The sequence below is a fragment of the Triticum aestivum genome, chromosome 1A (assembly GCF_018294505.1).
Source record: "Triticum aestivum cultivar Chinese Spring chromosome 1A, IWGSC CS RefSeq v2.1, whole genome shotgun sequence".
Lineage (NCBI taxonomy): Eukaryota > Viridiplantae > Streptophyta > Magnoliopsida > Poales > Poaceae > Triticum > Triticum aestivum.
Genome location: NC_057794.1, coordinates 152919057 through 152934916, shown reverse-complemented (window position 1 = coordinate 152934916; position 15860 = coordinate 152919057). Strand labels below are relative to the sequence as shown.

Here is a 15860-nt window from a genome sequence, read left to right as displayed (position 1 = left end):
AACGCGGTTGATGGAGTCGTACTCGCGGCGATTCAAATTGCGGAAGATCTGATCCAAGCGCCGAACGGACGGGGCCTCCGCGTTCAACACACGTACAACCTGAGGGCGTCTCCTCCTTCTTGATCCAGCAAGGGGAGAGGAGAAGTTGAGGGAGAGCCCCAGCAGCATGACGGCGTGGTGGCGGTGGAGCTCGTGGTTCTCCGGCAAAGCTTCGCTAAGAACTACGGAGGAGGAGGAGGAGTTGGAGGAGGGGAGGGCTGCGCCAGGAGAAGGGGTGTAGCTGCCCTCTCTCTCCCTCACTATATATAGGGGGAAGGGGGGAGGAGGAGGCGCCCTAGGGTTTCCCTAGGGGAGGGGCGGCGGCCATAGGGGAAACCCTAGATGGGTTTGGGCACCCCCACCCCTAGGAAACTTGCCCCCCCCCCCAAGTCGGGAGGGGCGGCTGCCCGTGTAGGTGCCCCACCTCTCCAAGTTACCTGAGATGGGGTGGGAGGGGCGCACAGCCCCTTAGTGGGCTGGTGTGCCCCCTCCCCTTGGCCCATAAGGCCCCCCAACGCTTGCTGGGGCCTCCAAAACTTCTTTTGGTTACGCTGGTCGTCACCCGGTACTCCCAGAATAATTTTGGACTCCAATACCCTTCGTCCAATATATCGATCTTCACCTCCAGACCATTCCGAAGTTCCTCGTCATGTCCGGGATCTCATCCGGGACTCCGAACAACCTTCGGTAACCACATACTATTCCCATTACAACTCTAGCATCACCGAACCTTAAGTGTGTAGACCCTACGAGTTCGGTAACCATGCAGACATGACCGAGGCACCTCTCCGGCTAATAACCAATAGTAGGATCTAGATACCCATATTGGCTCCCACATGTTCCATGATGATCTCATCAGATGAACCACGATGTCGGGGATTCAATCAATCCCGTATACAATTTCCTTTGTCCATTGGTATGTTACTTGCCCGAGATTCGATCGTCGGTATCCCCATACCTCGTTCAATCTTGTCACCGGCAAGTCTCTTTACTTGTTTCACAACGCATGATCCCATGGCTAACTCCTTAGTCACATTGAGCTTGTTATGATGTTGCATTACCGAGTGGGCCCAGAGATACCTCTCAGTCATACGGAGTGACAAATTCCAGTCTCGATTCGTGCCAACCCAATAGACACTTCCAGAGATACCTGTAGTGCACATTTATAGCCACCCAGTTACGTTGTGACATTTGATACAGCCAAAGCATTCCTACGGTATTCGGGAATTGCACAATCTCATGGTCTAAGGAAATGATACTTGACATTAGAAAAACTCTAGCATACGAACTACATGATCTTGTGCTATGCTTAGGATTGGGTCTTGTCCATCACATCATTCTCCTAATGATGTGATCCCGTTATCAACGACATCCAATGTCCATGGTTAGGAAACCATAACCTCTATTGACCAACGAGCTAATCAACTAGAGGCTTACTATGGACATGTTGTGGTCTATGCATTCACACATGTATTACGGTTTCCGGTTAATACAATTATATCATGAACAATAGACAATTATCGTGAACAATGAAATATAATAATAACTATTTTATTATTGCCTCTAGGGCATATTTCCAACATCTAAAATATTGAACTTAGAGTCTAGTGGCGAAATAACACCTACCCGTAGGAAACATTGGGTGAAGCAAGTTGGCCTGTAAATGGTGAACAAGCAAAAATCAGCTATATTTTTAGCGACAATCCGAAAGATTTTGTGAGTACATCAAGGCATGGAGATACTAATAGAAGCTCTGGGAGAGAGATACCTAGGGGGCCCCACTACCCTGGGATAGTCTACAGATGAGCACTTTGCTCATATTCTTGCTACAATTAAGAAAATTGTAGGCTGGACCCTTAAAGTACTCAACCGTGCCAGAAGGGAGGTCTTGATCAAATCAATCTCTCAGGCAATTCCAACATATTATATGAGCTCCTTTAATTTATTCAGGAAGTTATGTAAGAAAATTACATCAGCCATGGCAAATTTTTGGTGGGGAGGCGATGAGACCAAGAGAAAGATGCATTGGGTCAAATGGGATGAACATGCAATCCTTAAAGCATGCAGCGGTATGTGCTTTAAAGATTTCAACCTCTTCAATAAATCTATGTCAGCGAAGCAAGGGTGCGCGTCTAATCAGTAAGCCCGAATCACTTTGTGCCAGAATATTGAGAGGGAAGTACTATCATGACTTTAATCTTATGGCCATTGGATGTAAAAGAAATGTCTCTCACACTTGGAGGGTCGTAGTGTTAGGTCGAGAAGCTCTTAAATTGGGATTCATTATGAGAATTGGAGATGGTGCACATACAAGAATATGGGATGACCCTTGGATCCCTTCAAACCCGGGATAGAGGCCAATTATCAGAGTACCTAATTCTGGAGTTACAATGGTGCAAGAATTAATAAACCAAGATACTGTAGAATGGGATAAAGCTATGATTAATGATATTTTTGTCTTAGTTGACGCGCCAGCTATACTACAGATTCCTAATGGTAGTTTGCAGGAGGACTTGTGGGCATGGTACCTAGAATGACAATTGTACGGTATTGTCTGCTTACAAAGTGCTTCTGGAAGCTAAGAACGCTAATAGGAACAAGGCCAGATTACCAGAGCAAGCACAGGGGATATGGAAGAAGATTTGGCACATAAAAGTCCCACCAAAAGTGCATAATTTTGGTGGAGGGTTATAAAAAATTGTCCCATGTCGCGCGGTTCTTAAAGAGAGTTACATCAAGAAAATCCCATACTAACAGTCTTGTGGAAGGGAAGAGAACATGAAGCATGCTATCTTTTGATGGGAATCATTGCATGGAAAACAATTTTTTCTACGCACACGCAATGATCTATCCATGGAGATGCATATCAACGAGGGGGAGAGTGTGTCTTTGTACCCTCGTATACCGTAAGTGGAAGCATTTAACAACGCGGTTGATGTAGTTGAACTTCTTCGCGCTCCAACCGATCAAGTACCGAACGCACAACACCTCCGCGTTCTGCACATGTTCAGCTCGGTGTCGTCCTCGCCATCTTGATCCAGCAAGCGGCGTGAGGTAGTACATGAGTTCCGTCAGCATAACAGCGTGGTGACGGTGGTGGTGAAGCAATCCCGCAGGGCTTCGCCTAAGCACCACGATGATCTAGAACGGAGGAGTAAACTAGAGGCGGAGGGGTGCCGACACACGACGTGGAATAATCAGTGTCTTGTGTGGCACCCCTCCCCACATATATATATATATAGGTGCGGGAGGGGAGTAGGCACCCTAGGGCACCTCCAATAGGGTCGGCAGCCACCCTAGGGTTTTCCTAGTGGTGTGCGCCCCCCTTCCATATAATGCACAAGGGAGAAGGAAGGGGGGGCACCCCTTCTCTTTCCTTTCTCCCTTTCGGAGATATGGTAGGAGGAGGTGGCGCCTCCCCCTTCCATCTAATTGGGCGTGGCTGCCTTAGGGGGGGGGGGTGCACCAGCCCATGTGGGCTGGTGTGTTCCCTCTACGTGGCCCAATAAGGCCCAATACTCTCCCGGTGCCTCCGGAACCCCTTCCGGTATTCCGATAACTTTCCGGTGCATTCCAAAACCATTCTGGAGACCAAATAGCATCATCCTATATATCAATCTTTACCTCCGGACCACTCTGGAGCTCCTAGTCATGTCCGTGATCTCATCCGGGACTCCGAATAACATTCGGTCACCAAACCACATAACTCATATAATACCAAATGGACATCGAATGTTAAGCGTGCGGACCCTATGGGTTCGAGAACTATGCAGACATGACTGAGACACCTCTCCGGTCAATAACCAATAGCGGAACCTAGATGCCCATATTGGCTCCTACATATTCTACGAAGATCTTTATCGGTCGAACAGTTATGACAACTGATACGTCTCCAACGTATCTACAATTTTTTATTGTTCCATGCTATTATATTATCTGTTTTGGATGTTTTATATGCATTATTATGCTATTTTATATTATTTTTGGGACTAACCTATTAACCTAGACCCTAGTACCAGTTCCTGTTTTTCCTTGTTTAGAGTTTTGCAGAAAAGGAATATCAAACGTAGTCCAAATAGAATGAAACTTTCGTGATGATTTTTCTTGGACCAGAAGACATTCATAGGACTTCGAGTACACGTCAGGGAAGCCATGAGGCGGCCACAAGGACGGAGGGCGCGCCCAGGGGGTAGGGCGTGCCCCACCCTTGTGGGGCCCTCGTGACTCCACCGACCTATTTCTTCCGTCTATATATTCTCAAATATTCCCAAACCAACCAGGAGAGCCACGAAAGCACTTTTCCACCGCCGCAACCTTCTATACTCATGAGATCCCATCTAGGGGCATTTTCCGGCGTCCTGCTGGAGGGGGATTCGATCACGGAGGGCTTCTACATCAACATCATTGCCTCTCCGATGAAGCGTGAGTAGTTTACCTTAGACCTACGGGTCCATATCTAATAGCTAGATGGCTTCTTCTCTCTCTTTGATTCTCAATACCATGTTCTCCTCGATGTTCTTGGAGATCTATCCTATGTAGTACTCTTTTTGCGGTGTGTTTGCCGAGATCCGATGAATTGTGGATTTATGATCATCTTATCTATGAATATTATTTGAATCTTCTCTGAATTCTTATATGCATGATTTGATATCTTTGCAAGTCTCTTCAAACTATATTTGGTTTGGCCAACTAGATTGGTTTTTCTTGCAATAGGAGAATTGCTTAGCTTTGGGTTCAATCTTGCGGTGCTTGATCCCAGTGATAGAAGGGGAACTGACACGTATTGTATTGTTGCCATCGAGGATAACAAGATGGGGTTTTCATCATATTGCTTGAGTTTATCCCACTACATCATGTCATGTTACTTAATGCGTTACTCTGTTCTTCATGAACTTAATACTCTAGATGCAGGCAGGAGTCGGTTGATGTGTGGAGTAATAGTAGTAGATGTAGGCAGGAGTCAGCTACTTGATACGGACGTGATGCCTATATTCATGATCATTGCCTTAGATATCGTCATAACTTTGCTCTTTTCTATCAATTGTTCGACAGTAATTTGTTCACCCACCATAATATTTTCTATCTTGAGAGAAGCCTCTAGTGAAACCTATGGCCCCCCGGGTCTACTTTCCATCATATAAGTTTCCGATCTACAATTTTAGTTCCCTATTTACTTCCTTTGCAATCTTTTACTTTCCGTTTCATAAACCAAAAATACCAAAAATATTACTTTACCGTTTATCCATCTCTATCAGATCTCACTTTACAAATAACCGTGAAGGGATTGACAACCCCTTTATCGCGTTGGGTGCAAGTTGGTGTTTGTTTGTGCAGGTATTCGGTGACTTGTGCGTTATCTCCTACTGGATTGATACCTTGGTTCTCAAAACTGAGGGAAATACTTATTCTGCTTTACTGCATCACCCTTTCCTCTTCAAGGGAAAAACCAACGCAAGCTCAAGAAGTAGCAGGAAGAATTTATGGCATCGTTGCCCGGGAGATCTACGCCAAGTCAAGACGTACCAAGTACCCATCATAAACTCTCATCTTTTGCATTACATTATTCGCCATTCGCCTCTCGCTTTCCTCTCCCCCACTTCTAAAACGATTTTCGAAATGATTTGCTTTTTTATTTGCCTTATTTCGTTCGTCTTTTTGTTTGCCCTTATGTCTTACTTGGTTTGTTTGCTCGTTTGCTTGGTATAATTGTGTGTTTATTGAAAATCAGAACTAAAGGTTTATGGATCTTCATCCACTTGCTAATCTTTTTAAGATATCCAATTATGATGAACCAATTACTAGTGAGTTGAGTGCACTAGATTATCTTTATGAAGTTTTGCTTGAGATCCGTGAATCTGAAAATTGTGATGAAGTGCTTTATGAAGTGATTCACGATAGATCTTTGAATGAAAAGCATGATTGTAATGATATTATTATAAATTCTATTAATGTCAATTATGTTAATGATGCAAAACCCTAAGCTTGGGGATGCTAGTTTTGCTATGTCCACTACTTGTTGGAATAATCATGATTGGGGTGATTCTTCTTACAATCTTGAAAATTTATTTAAGCCCCATGATGAATATGAGATTGATAATAATGTTTGCAATAATACTAAAAGTGGGTTCGGAGAGGTCATGACTTTATTTTATGATAATCCCACTATTTCGGAAAAGTGTCAACTTGCATGCATGTGGATCATGAAGAGAATACTTTATGTGACAGTTATATTGTTGAATTTGATTATGATCCCACATGTAATTATTATGAGAGAGGAAAATATGGTTGTAGAAATTTTCATGTTACAAAATTACCTCTCGTTATGTTGAGATTGCTATTGTTTCTTTCTTCTTCTTTGCATATGCTAGTTTTTGCTTGCCTTGATAATTTGTTTTCCTATAAGATGACTATTCATAGGAAGTATTTTATACTTAGATGTGTTTTTCACATGCTATATGATGCTCTCTTTGTGCTTCAATTCTTGTCTTTCATGTGAGCTTCATCGAAATTATCAATGCCTAGCTAAAAGGCTTTAAAAAAAGCGCTTGTTGGGAGTCAACCCAATATTTTTAGTTCCTGTTTCTGAATAAATAATTCATATAGCCTTTGGTTAGATGTGGTTTTGTGTTTTAATTAGTGTTTTTGCCAAGTAAGACCTTTGGGATAGCTTACGGTGATAGTTGATTTGATCTTGCTGAAAAATAGAAACTTTTGCGTTCAGGAAAACAATTCTTATTTTTAGTAGATGCGTGATAAAATACTGATTCTTTTTGAAGAATATTAATAAACAAATTGCTTAGTTCGTCCTAATTTTTCAGAATTTTTGGAGTTACAGAAATATTCGAAACATCCAGATTGCTACAGACTGTTCTGTTTTTGACAGATTCTATTTTCTATGTGTTGTTTGCTTATTTTGATGAATCTATGGCTTGTATCGGGGGTATGAACCATGGAAAAGTTGGAATAAAGTAGATATTATACCTATATAAATAAAGAGTGAGTTCACAACAGTACCAAAAGTTGTGATTTATTTTCTTATACTAACAGAGCTTACGAGATTTTCTGTTGAGTTTTGTGTTGTGAAGTTTTCAAGTTTTGGGTAAGGATTTGATGGACTATGAAATAAGGAGTGGCAAGAGCCTAAGCTTGGAGATTCCCAAGGCACCCCCAAGGTAATATTCAAGGACAACCAAGAGCCTAAGCTTGTGGATGCCCCGGAAGGCATCCCCTCTTTCGTCTTCGTCTATCGGTAACTTTACTTGAGGCTATATTTTTATTCACCACATGATATGTGTTTTGCTTGGTGCGTCTTGTATGATTTGAGTCTTTGAATTTTAGTTTTACACAATCATCCTTCCTGTACACACCTTTTGAGAGATACACGCATGAATCTTGATTTATTAGAATACTCTATGTGCTTCACTTATATCTTTTGAGCTAGGCAATTTTGCTCTAGTGCTTCACTTCTATCTTTTTAGAGCATGGCGGTGGTTTCATTTTATAGAAATTTATGAACTCTCGTGCTTAACTTATATTATTTTTAGAGTCTCTAAACAGCATGGTAATTTGCTTTGGTTATAAATTTAGTCCTAATATGATAGGCATCCAAGAGGGATATAATAAATTTTTTCATATAAAGTGCATTGAATACTATGAGAAGTTTGATTCCTTATGATTGTTTTGAGATATGAAGATGGTAATATTAGAGTCATGCTAGTGAGTAGTTGTGAACTTGAGAAATACTTGTGTTAAGGTTTGTGAGTCCCGTAGCATGCACGTATGGTGAACCGTTATGTAACAAAGTTGGAGCATAAGATATTTTTTTGATTGTCTTCCTTATGAGTGGTGGTCGGGGATGAGAGATGGTCTTTTCCTACCAATTTATCCCCCTAGGAGCATGCGCGTAATACTTTCTTTCGATGACTAATAGATTTTTGCAATAAGTATGCGAGTTCTTTATGACTAATGTTGAGTCCATGGATTATACGCACTCTCACCCTTACACCATTGCTAGCCTTTCTAGTGCCGCGCAACTTTCGCCGGTACCATAAACCCACCATGCACCTTCCTCAAAATAGCCACCATACCTACCTATTATGGCATTTTCATAGCCATTCCGAGACATATTGCCATGCAACTTTCCACCATTCTGTTATTTCTGACACACATCCTCATTGTCATATTGCTTTGCATGATCATGTAGTTGAGATCGTATTTGTGGCAAAGCCACCATTCATCATTTTTATGCATGTCGCTCTTGGTTCATTGCACATCCCGGTACACCGTCGGAGGCATTTATATAGAGTCATATCTTATTCTAGTATCGAGTTGTAATTTTTGAGTTGTAAGTAAATAGAAGTATGATGATCTTCCTTTTTAGAAAATTGTCCCATGTGAGGAAATAAAAGAAAGAAAAGGAGAAAAAGAAAAAGGAAAAAAAAGAAAGAAAAAGAAAAAAAGGAAAGAAAGAAAAAAGAGAGAGAAAAAAACGAGAGAAAAAGAGTGAAGGTGCAATGTTACTATCCTTTTCCATACTTGTGCTTCAAAATAGCACCAAGATCTTCATGATAGAGAGTCTCATATGTTGTCACTTTCATATAGTAGTGGGAATTCTTCATTATAGAACTTGGCTTGTATATTCCAACGATGGGCTTCCTCAAATTGCCCTAGGTCTTTATGAGCAAGCAAGTTGGATGCACACCCACTTAGTTTTCTCGCATCCGTTGCATGGCAATCCCTACTCACACACATTGATATCTATTGATGGGCATCTCCATAGTCCGTTAATACGCCTAGTTGATGTGATACTATCTCCCTCTTTCTGTCTTCTCCACAACCACCTTCTACTCCACCTATAGTGCTATGTCCATGGCTCACGCTCATGTATTGCGTGAAAGTTGAAAAGGTTTGAGAACATCGAAACTATGAAACAATTGTTTGGCTTGTCATCGGGGTTGTGCATGATTTGAATATTTTATATGATGAAGATGGAGCATAGCCAGATTATATGATTTTGTAGGGATAAGCTTTCTTTGGCCATGTTATTTTAAGGAGACATAATTATCTTGTTAGTATGCTTGAAGTATTATTGTTTTTATGTCAATATTAAACTTTTTTTTTGAATCATAGGAATCTGAACATTCATGCCACAATAGAGAAAATTACATGGATAAATATGTTAGGTAGCATTCCACATAAAAAATTCTGTTTTTATCATTTACCTACTCGAGGACGAGCAGGAATTAAGCTTGGGGATGTTTGATACGTCTCCAACGTATCTATAATTTTTTATTGTTCCATGCTATTATATTATCTGTTTTGGATGTTTTATATGCATTAATATGCTATTTTATATTTTTTTGGGACTAACCTATTAACCTAGAGCCCAGTGTCAGTTCCTATTTTTTTCCTTGTTTTAGAGTTTTGCAGAAAAGGAATATCAAACGGAGTCCAAATGGAATGAAACTTTCGCGATGATTTTTCTTGGACCAGAAGACATCCAGAGGACTTGAAGTACACGTCAGGGAAGCCACCAGGCGGCGACAAGGACGGAGGGCGCGCCCGCACCCTTGTGGGCCCCTCGTGACTCCGTCGACCTATTTCTTTCGCCTATATATTCTCAAATATTCCCAAACCGACCAGGAGAGCCACGAAAATACTTTTCCACCACCGCAACCTTCTGTACCCATGAGATCCCATCTAGGGGCCTTTTTGGCGTCCTGGCGGAGGGGGATTCGATCACGGAGGGCTTCTACATCAACACCATTGCCTCTCCGATGAAGCGTGAGTAGTTTACCATAGACCTACGGGTCCATAGCTAGTAGCTATATGTCTTCTTCTCTCTCTCTCTCTCTCTCTTTGATTCACAATACCATGTTCTCCTCGATGTTCTTGGAGATCTATCCTATGTAATACTCTTTTTGTGGTGTGTTTGCCGAGATCCGATGAATTGTAGATTTATGATCATCTTATCTATGAATATTATTTGAATCTTCTCTGAATTCTTATATGCATGATTTGATATCTTTGCAAGTCTCTTCGAACTATCGTTTTGGTTTGGCCAACTAGATTGGTTTTTCTTGCAATAGGAGAAGTGCGTAGCTTTGGGTTCGAACTTATTGAAAAAAAAACATAGCAGTAACGGCTGTTTTAGAAAGCACCTCTTCCTTTCCTGAAACTCAAACAACCTACTAGGCTACTAAAAGGCTAATCCAGACGAAGAAGATAGCGAGAAAACGACTCCTCAAGCCGAAGTAAGGGCGGGACCATCTTCTTTTCTGACCGTTTGGAGCTGCTCACAAGGCCTAAACCTTCCTGTAATCCCTGGAGCTTCGTCAAAGCCTTTTCCTTCCCCACAGGCCAGAGCTCAATTTACCTTCGCCATAGCTCTAAAATAAGGAGAATCAGCTCAAGATAAAAGGGCTCGCACTCAATTGATCCTGGTCAACACTTCCTGTATCTGGTTTTGACTTTATTTTGACTCCTTGTAGGGGCTCATGACAGTCCTGTAGGGGATCTTGCGGTGCTTGATCCCAGTGACAGAAGGAGAACCAACACGTATTGTATTGTTGCCATCGAAGATAACTAGATGTGGTTTTCATCATATTGCTTGGGTTTATCCCGCTACATCATGTCATCTTACTTAATGCGTTACTCTGTTCTTCATGAATTTAATACTCTAGATGCAGGCAGGAGTCGGCTGATGTGTGGAGTAATAGTAGTAGATGCAGGCAGGAGTCGGTCTACTTGATACAAATGTGATGCCTATATTCATGATCATTGCCTTAGATATTGTCATAACTTTACACTTTTCTATCAATTGCTCGGTAGTAATTTGTTCACCCACTGTAATATTTTCTATCTTGAGAGAAGCCTCTAGTGAAACCTATGGCCCTAGTCTACTTTCCATCATATAAGTTTCCGATCTACAATTTTAGTTTCCTATTTACTTTCTTTACAATCTTTTACTTTCCATTCCATAAACCAAAAATACCAAAAATATTACTTTACCATTTATACATCTCTATCAGATCTTACTTTGCAAATAACCATGAAGGGATGGACAACCCCTTTATCGCGTTGGGTGCAAGTTGTTGTTTGTTTGTGCAGGTATTCGATACTTGTGCGTTGTCTCCTACTGGATTAATACCTTGGTTCTCAAAACTAAGAGAAATACTTATTCTGCTTTGTTGCATCACCGTTTCCTCTTCAAGGAAAAAACGAATGCAAGCTCAAGAAGTAGCAACAACATATGTAATTCCCTTTGTCCATCGGTATGTTACTTGTCTGAGATTCGATCGTCGGTATCTTCATACCTAGTTCAATCTCGTTACCGGCAAGTCTCTTACTCGTTTTGTAATACATCACCTAGTGACTAACTTCTTAGTCATTTTCTTGCAAGCTTATGATGTGTATTACCGAGAGGGCCATCGAGAGGACCCAGAGATACCTCTCCGATACTCGGAGTGACAAATCCTAATCTCGATCTATGCCAACCCAACAAACACCTTTGGAGATACCTGTAGAACATCTTTATGATCACCAAGTTACGTTGTGACGTTTGATAGCACACAAGGTATTCCTCCGATAACCGGGAGTTGCATAATCTCATAGTCGAAGGAATATGTATTTGACATGAAGAAAGTAGTAGCAATAAACTGAACGATCATTATGCTAAGCTAACAGATGGGTCTTGTCCATCACATCATTCTCCTAATGATGTGATCCCATTATCAAATGACAACACATGTTTATGGTTAGGAAACCTTAACCATCTTTGATCAACGAGCTAGTCTAGTAGAGGCTCACTGGGGATACTTATTTGTTTATGTATCCACACATGTATTTAGGTTTTCGATCAATACAATTCTAGCATGAATAATCAACCTTTATCATGAATAAGAAAATATAAAATAACAACTTTATTATTGCCTTCAGGGCATATTTCCTTCATCTTTGAGTGTACCTAGGCAAAGAACTTTTGGCAACACCTAAATCTGCTCTCATCTGTTATGATACCTGAACTACACCTAGTTTCTTGGGCCATGGACATCGTTGACAACAAAATAGTGTCTGTAGACGAAATAGCTGTCATATTATGTGGAGCATCAGTTGTCTGGACGGAGATAAATGCAAGGGATCATGAAGGCAACACTAGACCAGTGGTGGAGTCAGTGAAATGACGACCAATGTTGTTCTTGATCTGTCTTCAGGTCACGCAGAGTCGGTACATGCAGAGAAAATTAAAGCTAAGTGGGCTGCGCCACCTAAAGGAATGTTCAAAATGAATGTGGACGCAAGCTTCATATCCTGTACCAATGAGGGTTGTATAGGCCTGATACCGCGGAACCATGAAGGAGTTCTGATGAGGGGTCAAGCAATCTGGTGGTATGGGCAATCTGCCAATGCTTTGATTATAGAGGCATTTGCTATTCTAGATGGTATCAAATTACTTTGCGGCATAGGTCTTTCCAAGATCATCATTGAGACGAATGCAAAGGAAGTGTCAATTTATGAAGGAACCGTACTGAAGGTAGATCGGAGATATCATCCATACTTCAGGAGATATAAGAGTTGAGCTTGAATACAGAAGATTTCTAGTTACCTTTTGTTGGTCATGATGCCAATGAAGGGGTGCAACTTTGTGCTAAGCAAGCCTATGAGAATAGAAGAAGGTGCTTATGGATCAATCATGTATGTAGCTTTTTAGTCTCTTGCTTGCCAAACAAGGTGCTTATGGATCAATCACGTACGTAGCTTTTTAGTCTCTTGCTTGCTGAATGATTGTAACCCCGTTGTTTAATGAACTAGCTGATACCCCGCACGTTGTTGCGGGAATATTTCGCAACATATCTCAGTGTGATTCGTTATATGAAACATGAATATTTGAAGTAATAATATAAAAGGCTAAAACTGAAAATACATATAATTCATTATGTTTGACTACTATATATTTGTAAAATATTTATTAAATATAAATAACTTTATAGAATGAAAATTTTCATGTATGTTTGCATGTTGAGATGAATCTTTTCTCAATGCATGTTTCATGATGAAGTGACATGCTTGCATGTTGAAAGACATATGATAGTGGAGGTGGGCCTTTTCTCGTGCATGTTGTGTGATGATGTGGCATTCTTGCATGTTGAGAGATATAGTTAGTGGGGGCTAGCTATTTAGATATAGAAGATGAAAGCTCTTAACTTGTAAAAAAGAGCAGGATGCCATGTTATTATATTAACAACCACAATCACATTGCGGATCACACTCCACATATAGGAGCAGCAGAGCATGCAAACAACAAATGATGAATATTTTTGTTCTCATCACAAAAACCGCAGGAGAAAAAGGAGGAGGGATGGGGACAAATGGCGCTAGGGTGGCCCCACCGCAGCCGTCGGCTGACCCCAGGGGCCACTGCCGGGTGCGCCGAGGGAAGGTGCGGTGAGACGGAGTTTAGGGTTCAATACTAGAATATGAAATTCGAAATAATCTACTCCCTCCGCTCCTAAATATAAGTTTTTTTTAGACATTTTAAATGAACTACAAGATACAGATGTATGTAGACATATTTTAGAGTATAAATTCACTCATTTTACTTTATATGTAGTTACTTGTTGGAATGTCTAAAAAGACTTATATTTGAGGACGAAGGAAGTATTATGAACATTCTGCAAACAAAATAATACTACGCATAAAGTAGCAGAGTGTTTCTTACGATTGGAATCAACCAAGAAGCTAAACTCCGGAAAAAAGCAAATGTTTTCTATGGTTGCTAAGGAAAGTAGAGGAACAAATCCTGTTGAACTTCTCTCCTTTGTGGACCTGCACGTCATTTGATTCGAAAGTTTTGGATTCTTACAAAGGGTAGATAGTGGCCTATCGGAACATATGCACATCTGGCACATGACAAAGGAATAGATCGGTTCGCTTTCAAGGTCCACTCCCCATCCACGAAACGTTTTAGCATGAGAGAGAGAGAGAGAGAGAGAGAGAGAGAGAGAGAGAGAGAGAGAGAGAGAGAGAGAGAGAGAGAGAGAGAGAGAGAGAGAGAGTCGTACACTACTCATGAGATGAAACATGACCTTACACAAAGAGTTGACAGAATCGAGCACTAGTGTCCCGTGAGGCAGTGACAAACATACAAGTGAGGAAAAAGAGGCACGCCGCACGCGTGTAGAAGCAGAACACGACGTAGTGTTGGTACTTGCCGTCGTCGAGTACACACTCCACACTCGGAATTGTAGTTTTGTACACGAAACACAAAGATGGATAGACATGTATAGACATCAGACGTAGTAATACGTTTATTCATTGCACATGGGAAGCGAGCCACCACTCTTGGCACTAATCATAATAGAGAAAACAACGAGACCTTTTACGGTGCATCAAAATAATATGAGCCGTCCATTTTCAGTCAGTTAATGGACTAGATCCATCAATACTACCAAAGCAATTCAGTAGTATATTTTGTTCAAAGGGTAAAATTGGAAGACTTAGAAAATAAATACCCAAATTCTACATTCATTGAGGAATCCGTGTGTTTTCTTGTCCTGCTTGGACCGGTCCGGCCGACATTCAATGCAACAGAGACAATTGTACACAGCGATGGATCCTTGCCGGCTGGTATTTTTGGCCGAGGAAATCACCATGTACAATAAATTGATTGATCATTTGTGGATACATGCATTAGTGATTCCGGCGATCAAGCCGGCGGCAGTGGCCTCATAGAAAGCTGCAGCGACGACGCCGCGACTGATCAAGACGACGTACCGCCGGTTCTGTGGCCTGCTGGTAGATTTGATGCCAGGTCGGGGGCTTGGAGCTCCCACTTGAAAGGCACTCAGGCAGTCAGGCTAGCTCTGATCGATATTAGGCATGCGCTGTTGATCATGGGCGATGGCAACGACGAGGCCTCACGAGGATCGTCACCGCGAGGGATTTGACAAATTAGGAAATGAAAATAATGACAAAAGTACCCCGCTAATCAACGGCTGAGATGATTCAATACTGTTCACTTTCAGAGGTAGTATGATGCACCGTAAAAAATCTCAAAACAAACGGGAAGCAACAGACTATAGCAAATACATCCATTTCTATCTTGTTTCATCTCATCGATTACTTAGCTAGCAGCAGCGAGCCAGCGACGCCTCCTCATTAATCGGCGGCGGCCTCCACGATCCGCGCAGCCATGCTCTTGACGGTGGTCTCGAGGTAGCCGACGAGCCCGTCCCTGCTCCAGCCCTGCACAGGCTCGCACTCGAACTCCCACACGAGCTTGCAACCCGCCGCCTCCGTCTCCTCCTCGACAACCATCATGGTGGCGACGTAGCGGCCGAACCCCATGTTGCTGCCAACTACGGCGTAGCTCAGCCGGCGCGCGGCATCATCCAGCTCGAGCAGCTCTTCGCGGGCCCATGTCGCGATCGCGGCAGGCGCCGCCTCGTGCTGGTCCTGGTCCTCCTCTCCCGGCGCAGGCGCCGCGCGGGAGGCGACGTAGCGCACGCAGCCAGGGTGGCCGTCCTCCCCGGCCACGCGCTCGCAGACGTCGACGCCGGAGAGATACCGGTGCAGCGCGCAGAAGCTGGCAAGGTGGGGCCACGCTGCGGCGGCGGGCGTGGACGGGAGGAGGGCCTCCACCGCACCCTGCCATGCCTGCTGCTCAGACTCCTGTGTCACCTTCTCCATTTGTTATCGGCTCGTGTATGCACCGTTGCCTTGTGCTTGTGCGGTGGTTGCGTTTGACTCGCAGTGGTGATGGCGCCACTGCTATGTAATGGTGCAGCGTGGGAGCAGCAATCTCTGGTGGAGATGGATATGTC

At 42.5% G+C, this 15860-nt stretch overlaps 1 protein-coding gene across 1 annotated transcript; it reads right to left on the bottom strand.

The window, feature by feature from the left end:
- Positions 1-15022: 15022 nt before the first annotated feature.
- LOC123109243 (uncharacterized) lies at positions 15023-15839 on the bottom strand. The gene has a single exon (XM_044530383.1). It carries the CDS (start codon positions 15724-15726, stop codon positions 15196-15198), a length of 531 nt encoding a protein of 176 aa, XP_044386318.1. The 5' UTR covers positions 15727-15839; the 3' UTR covers positions 15023-15195.
- Positions 15840-15860: the final 21 nt, after the last annotated feature.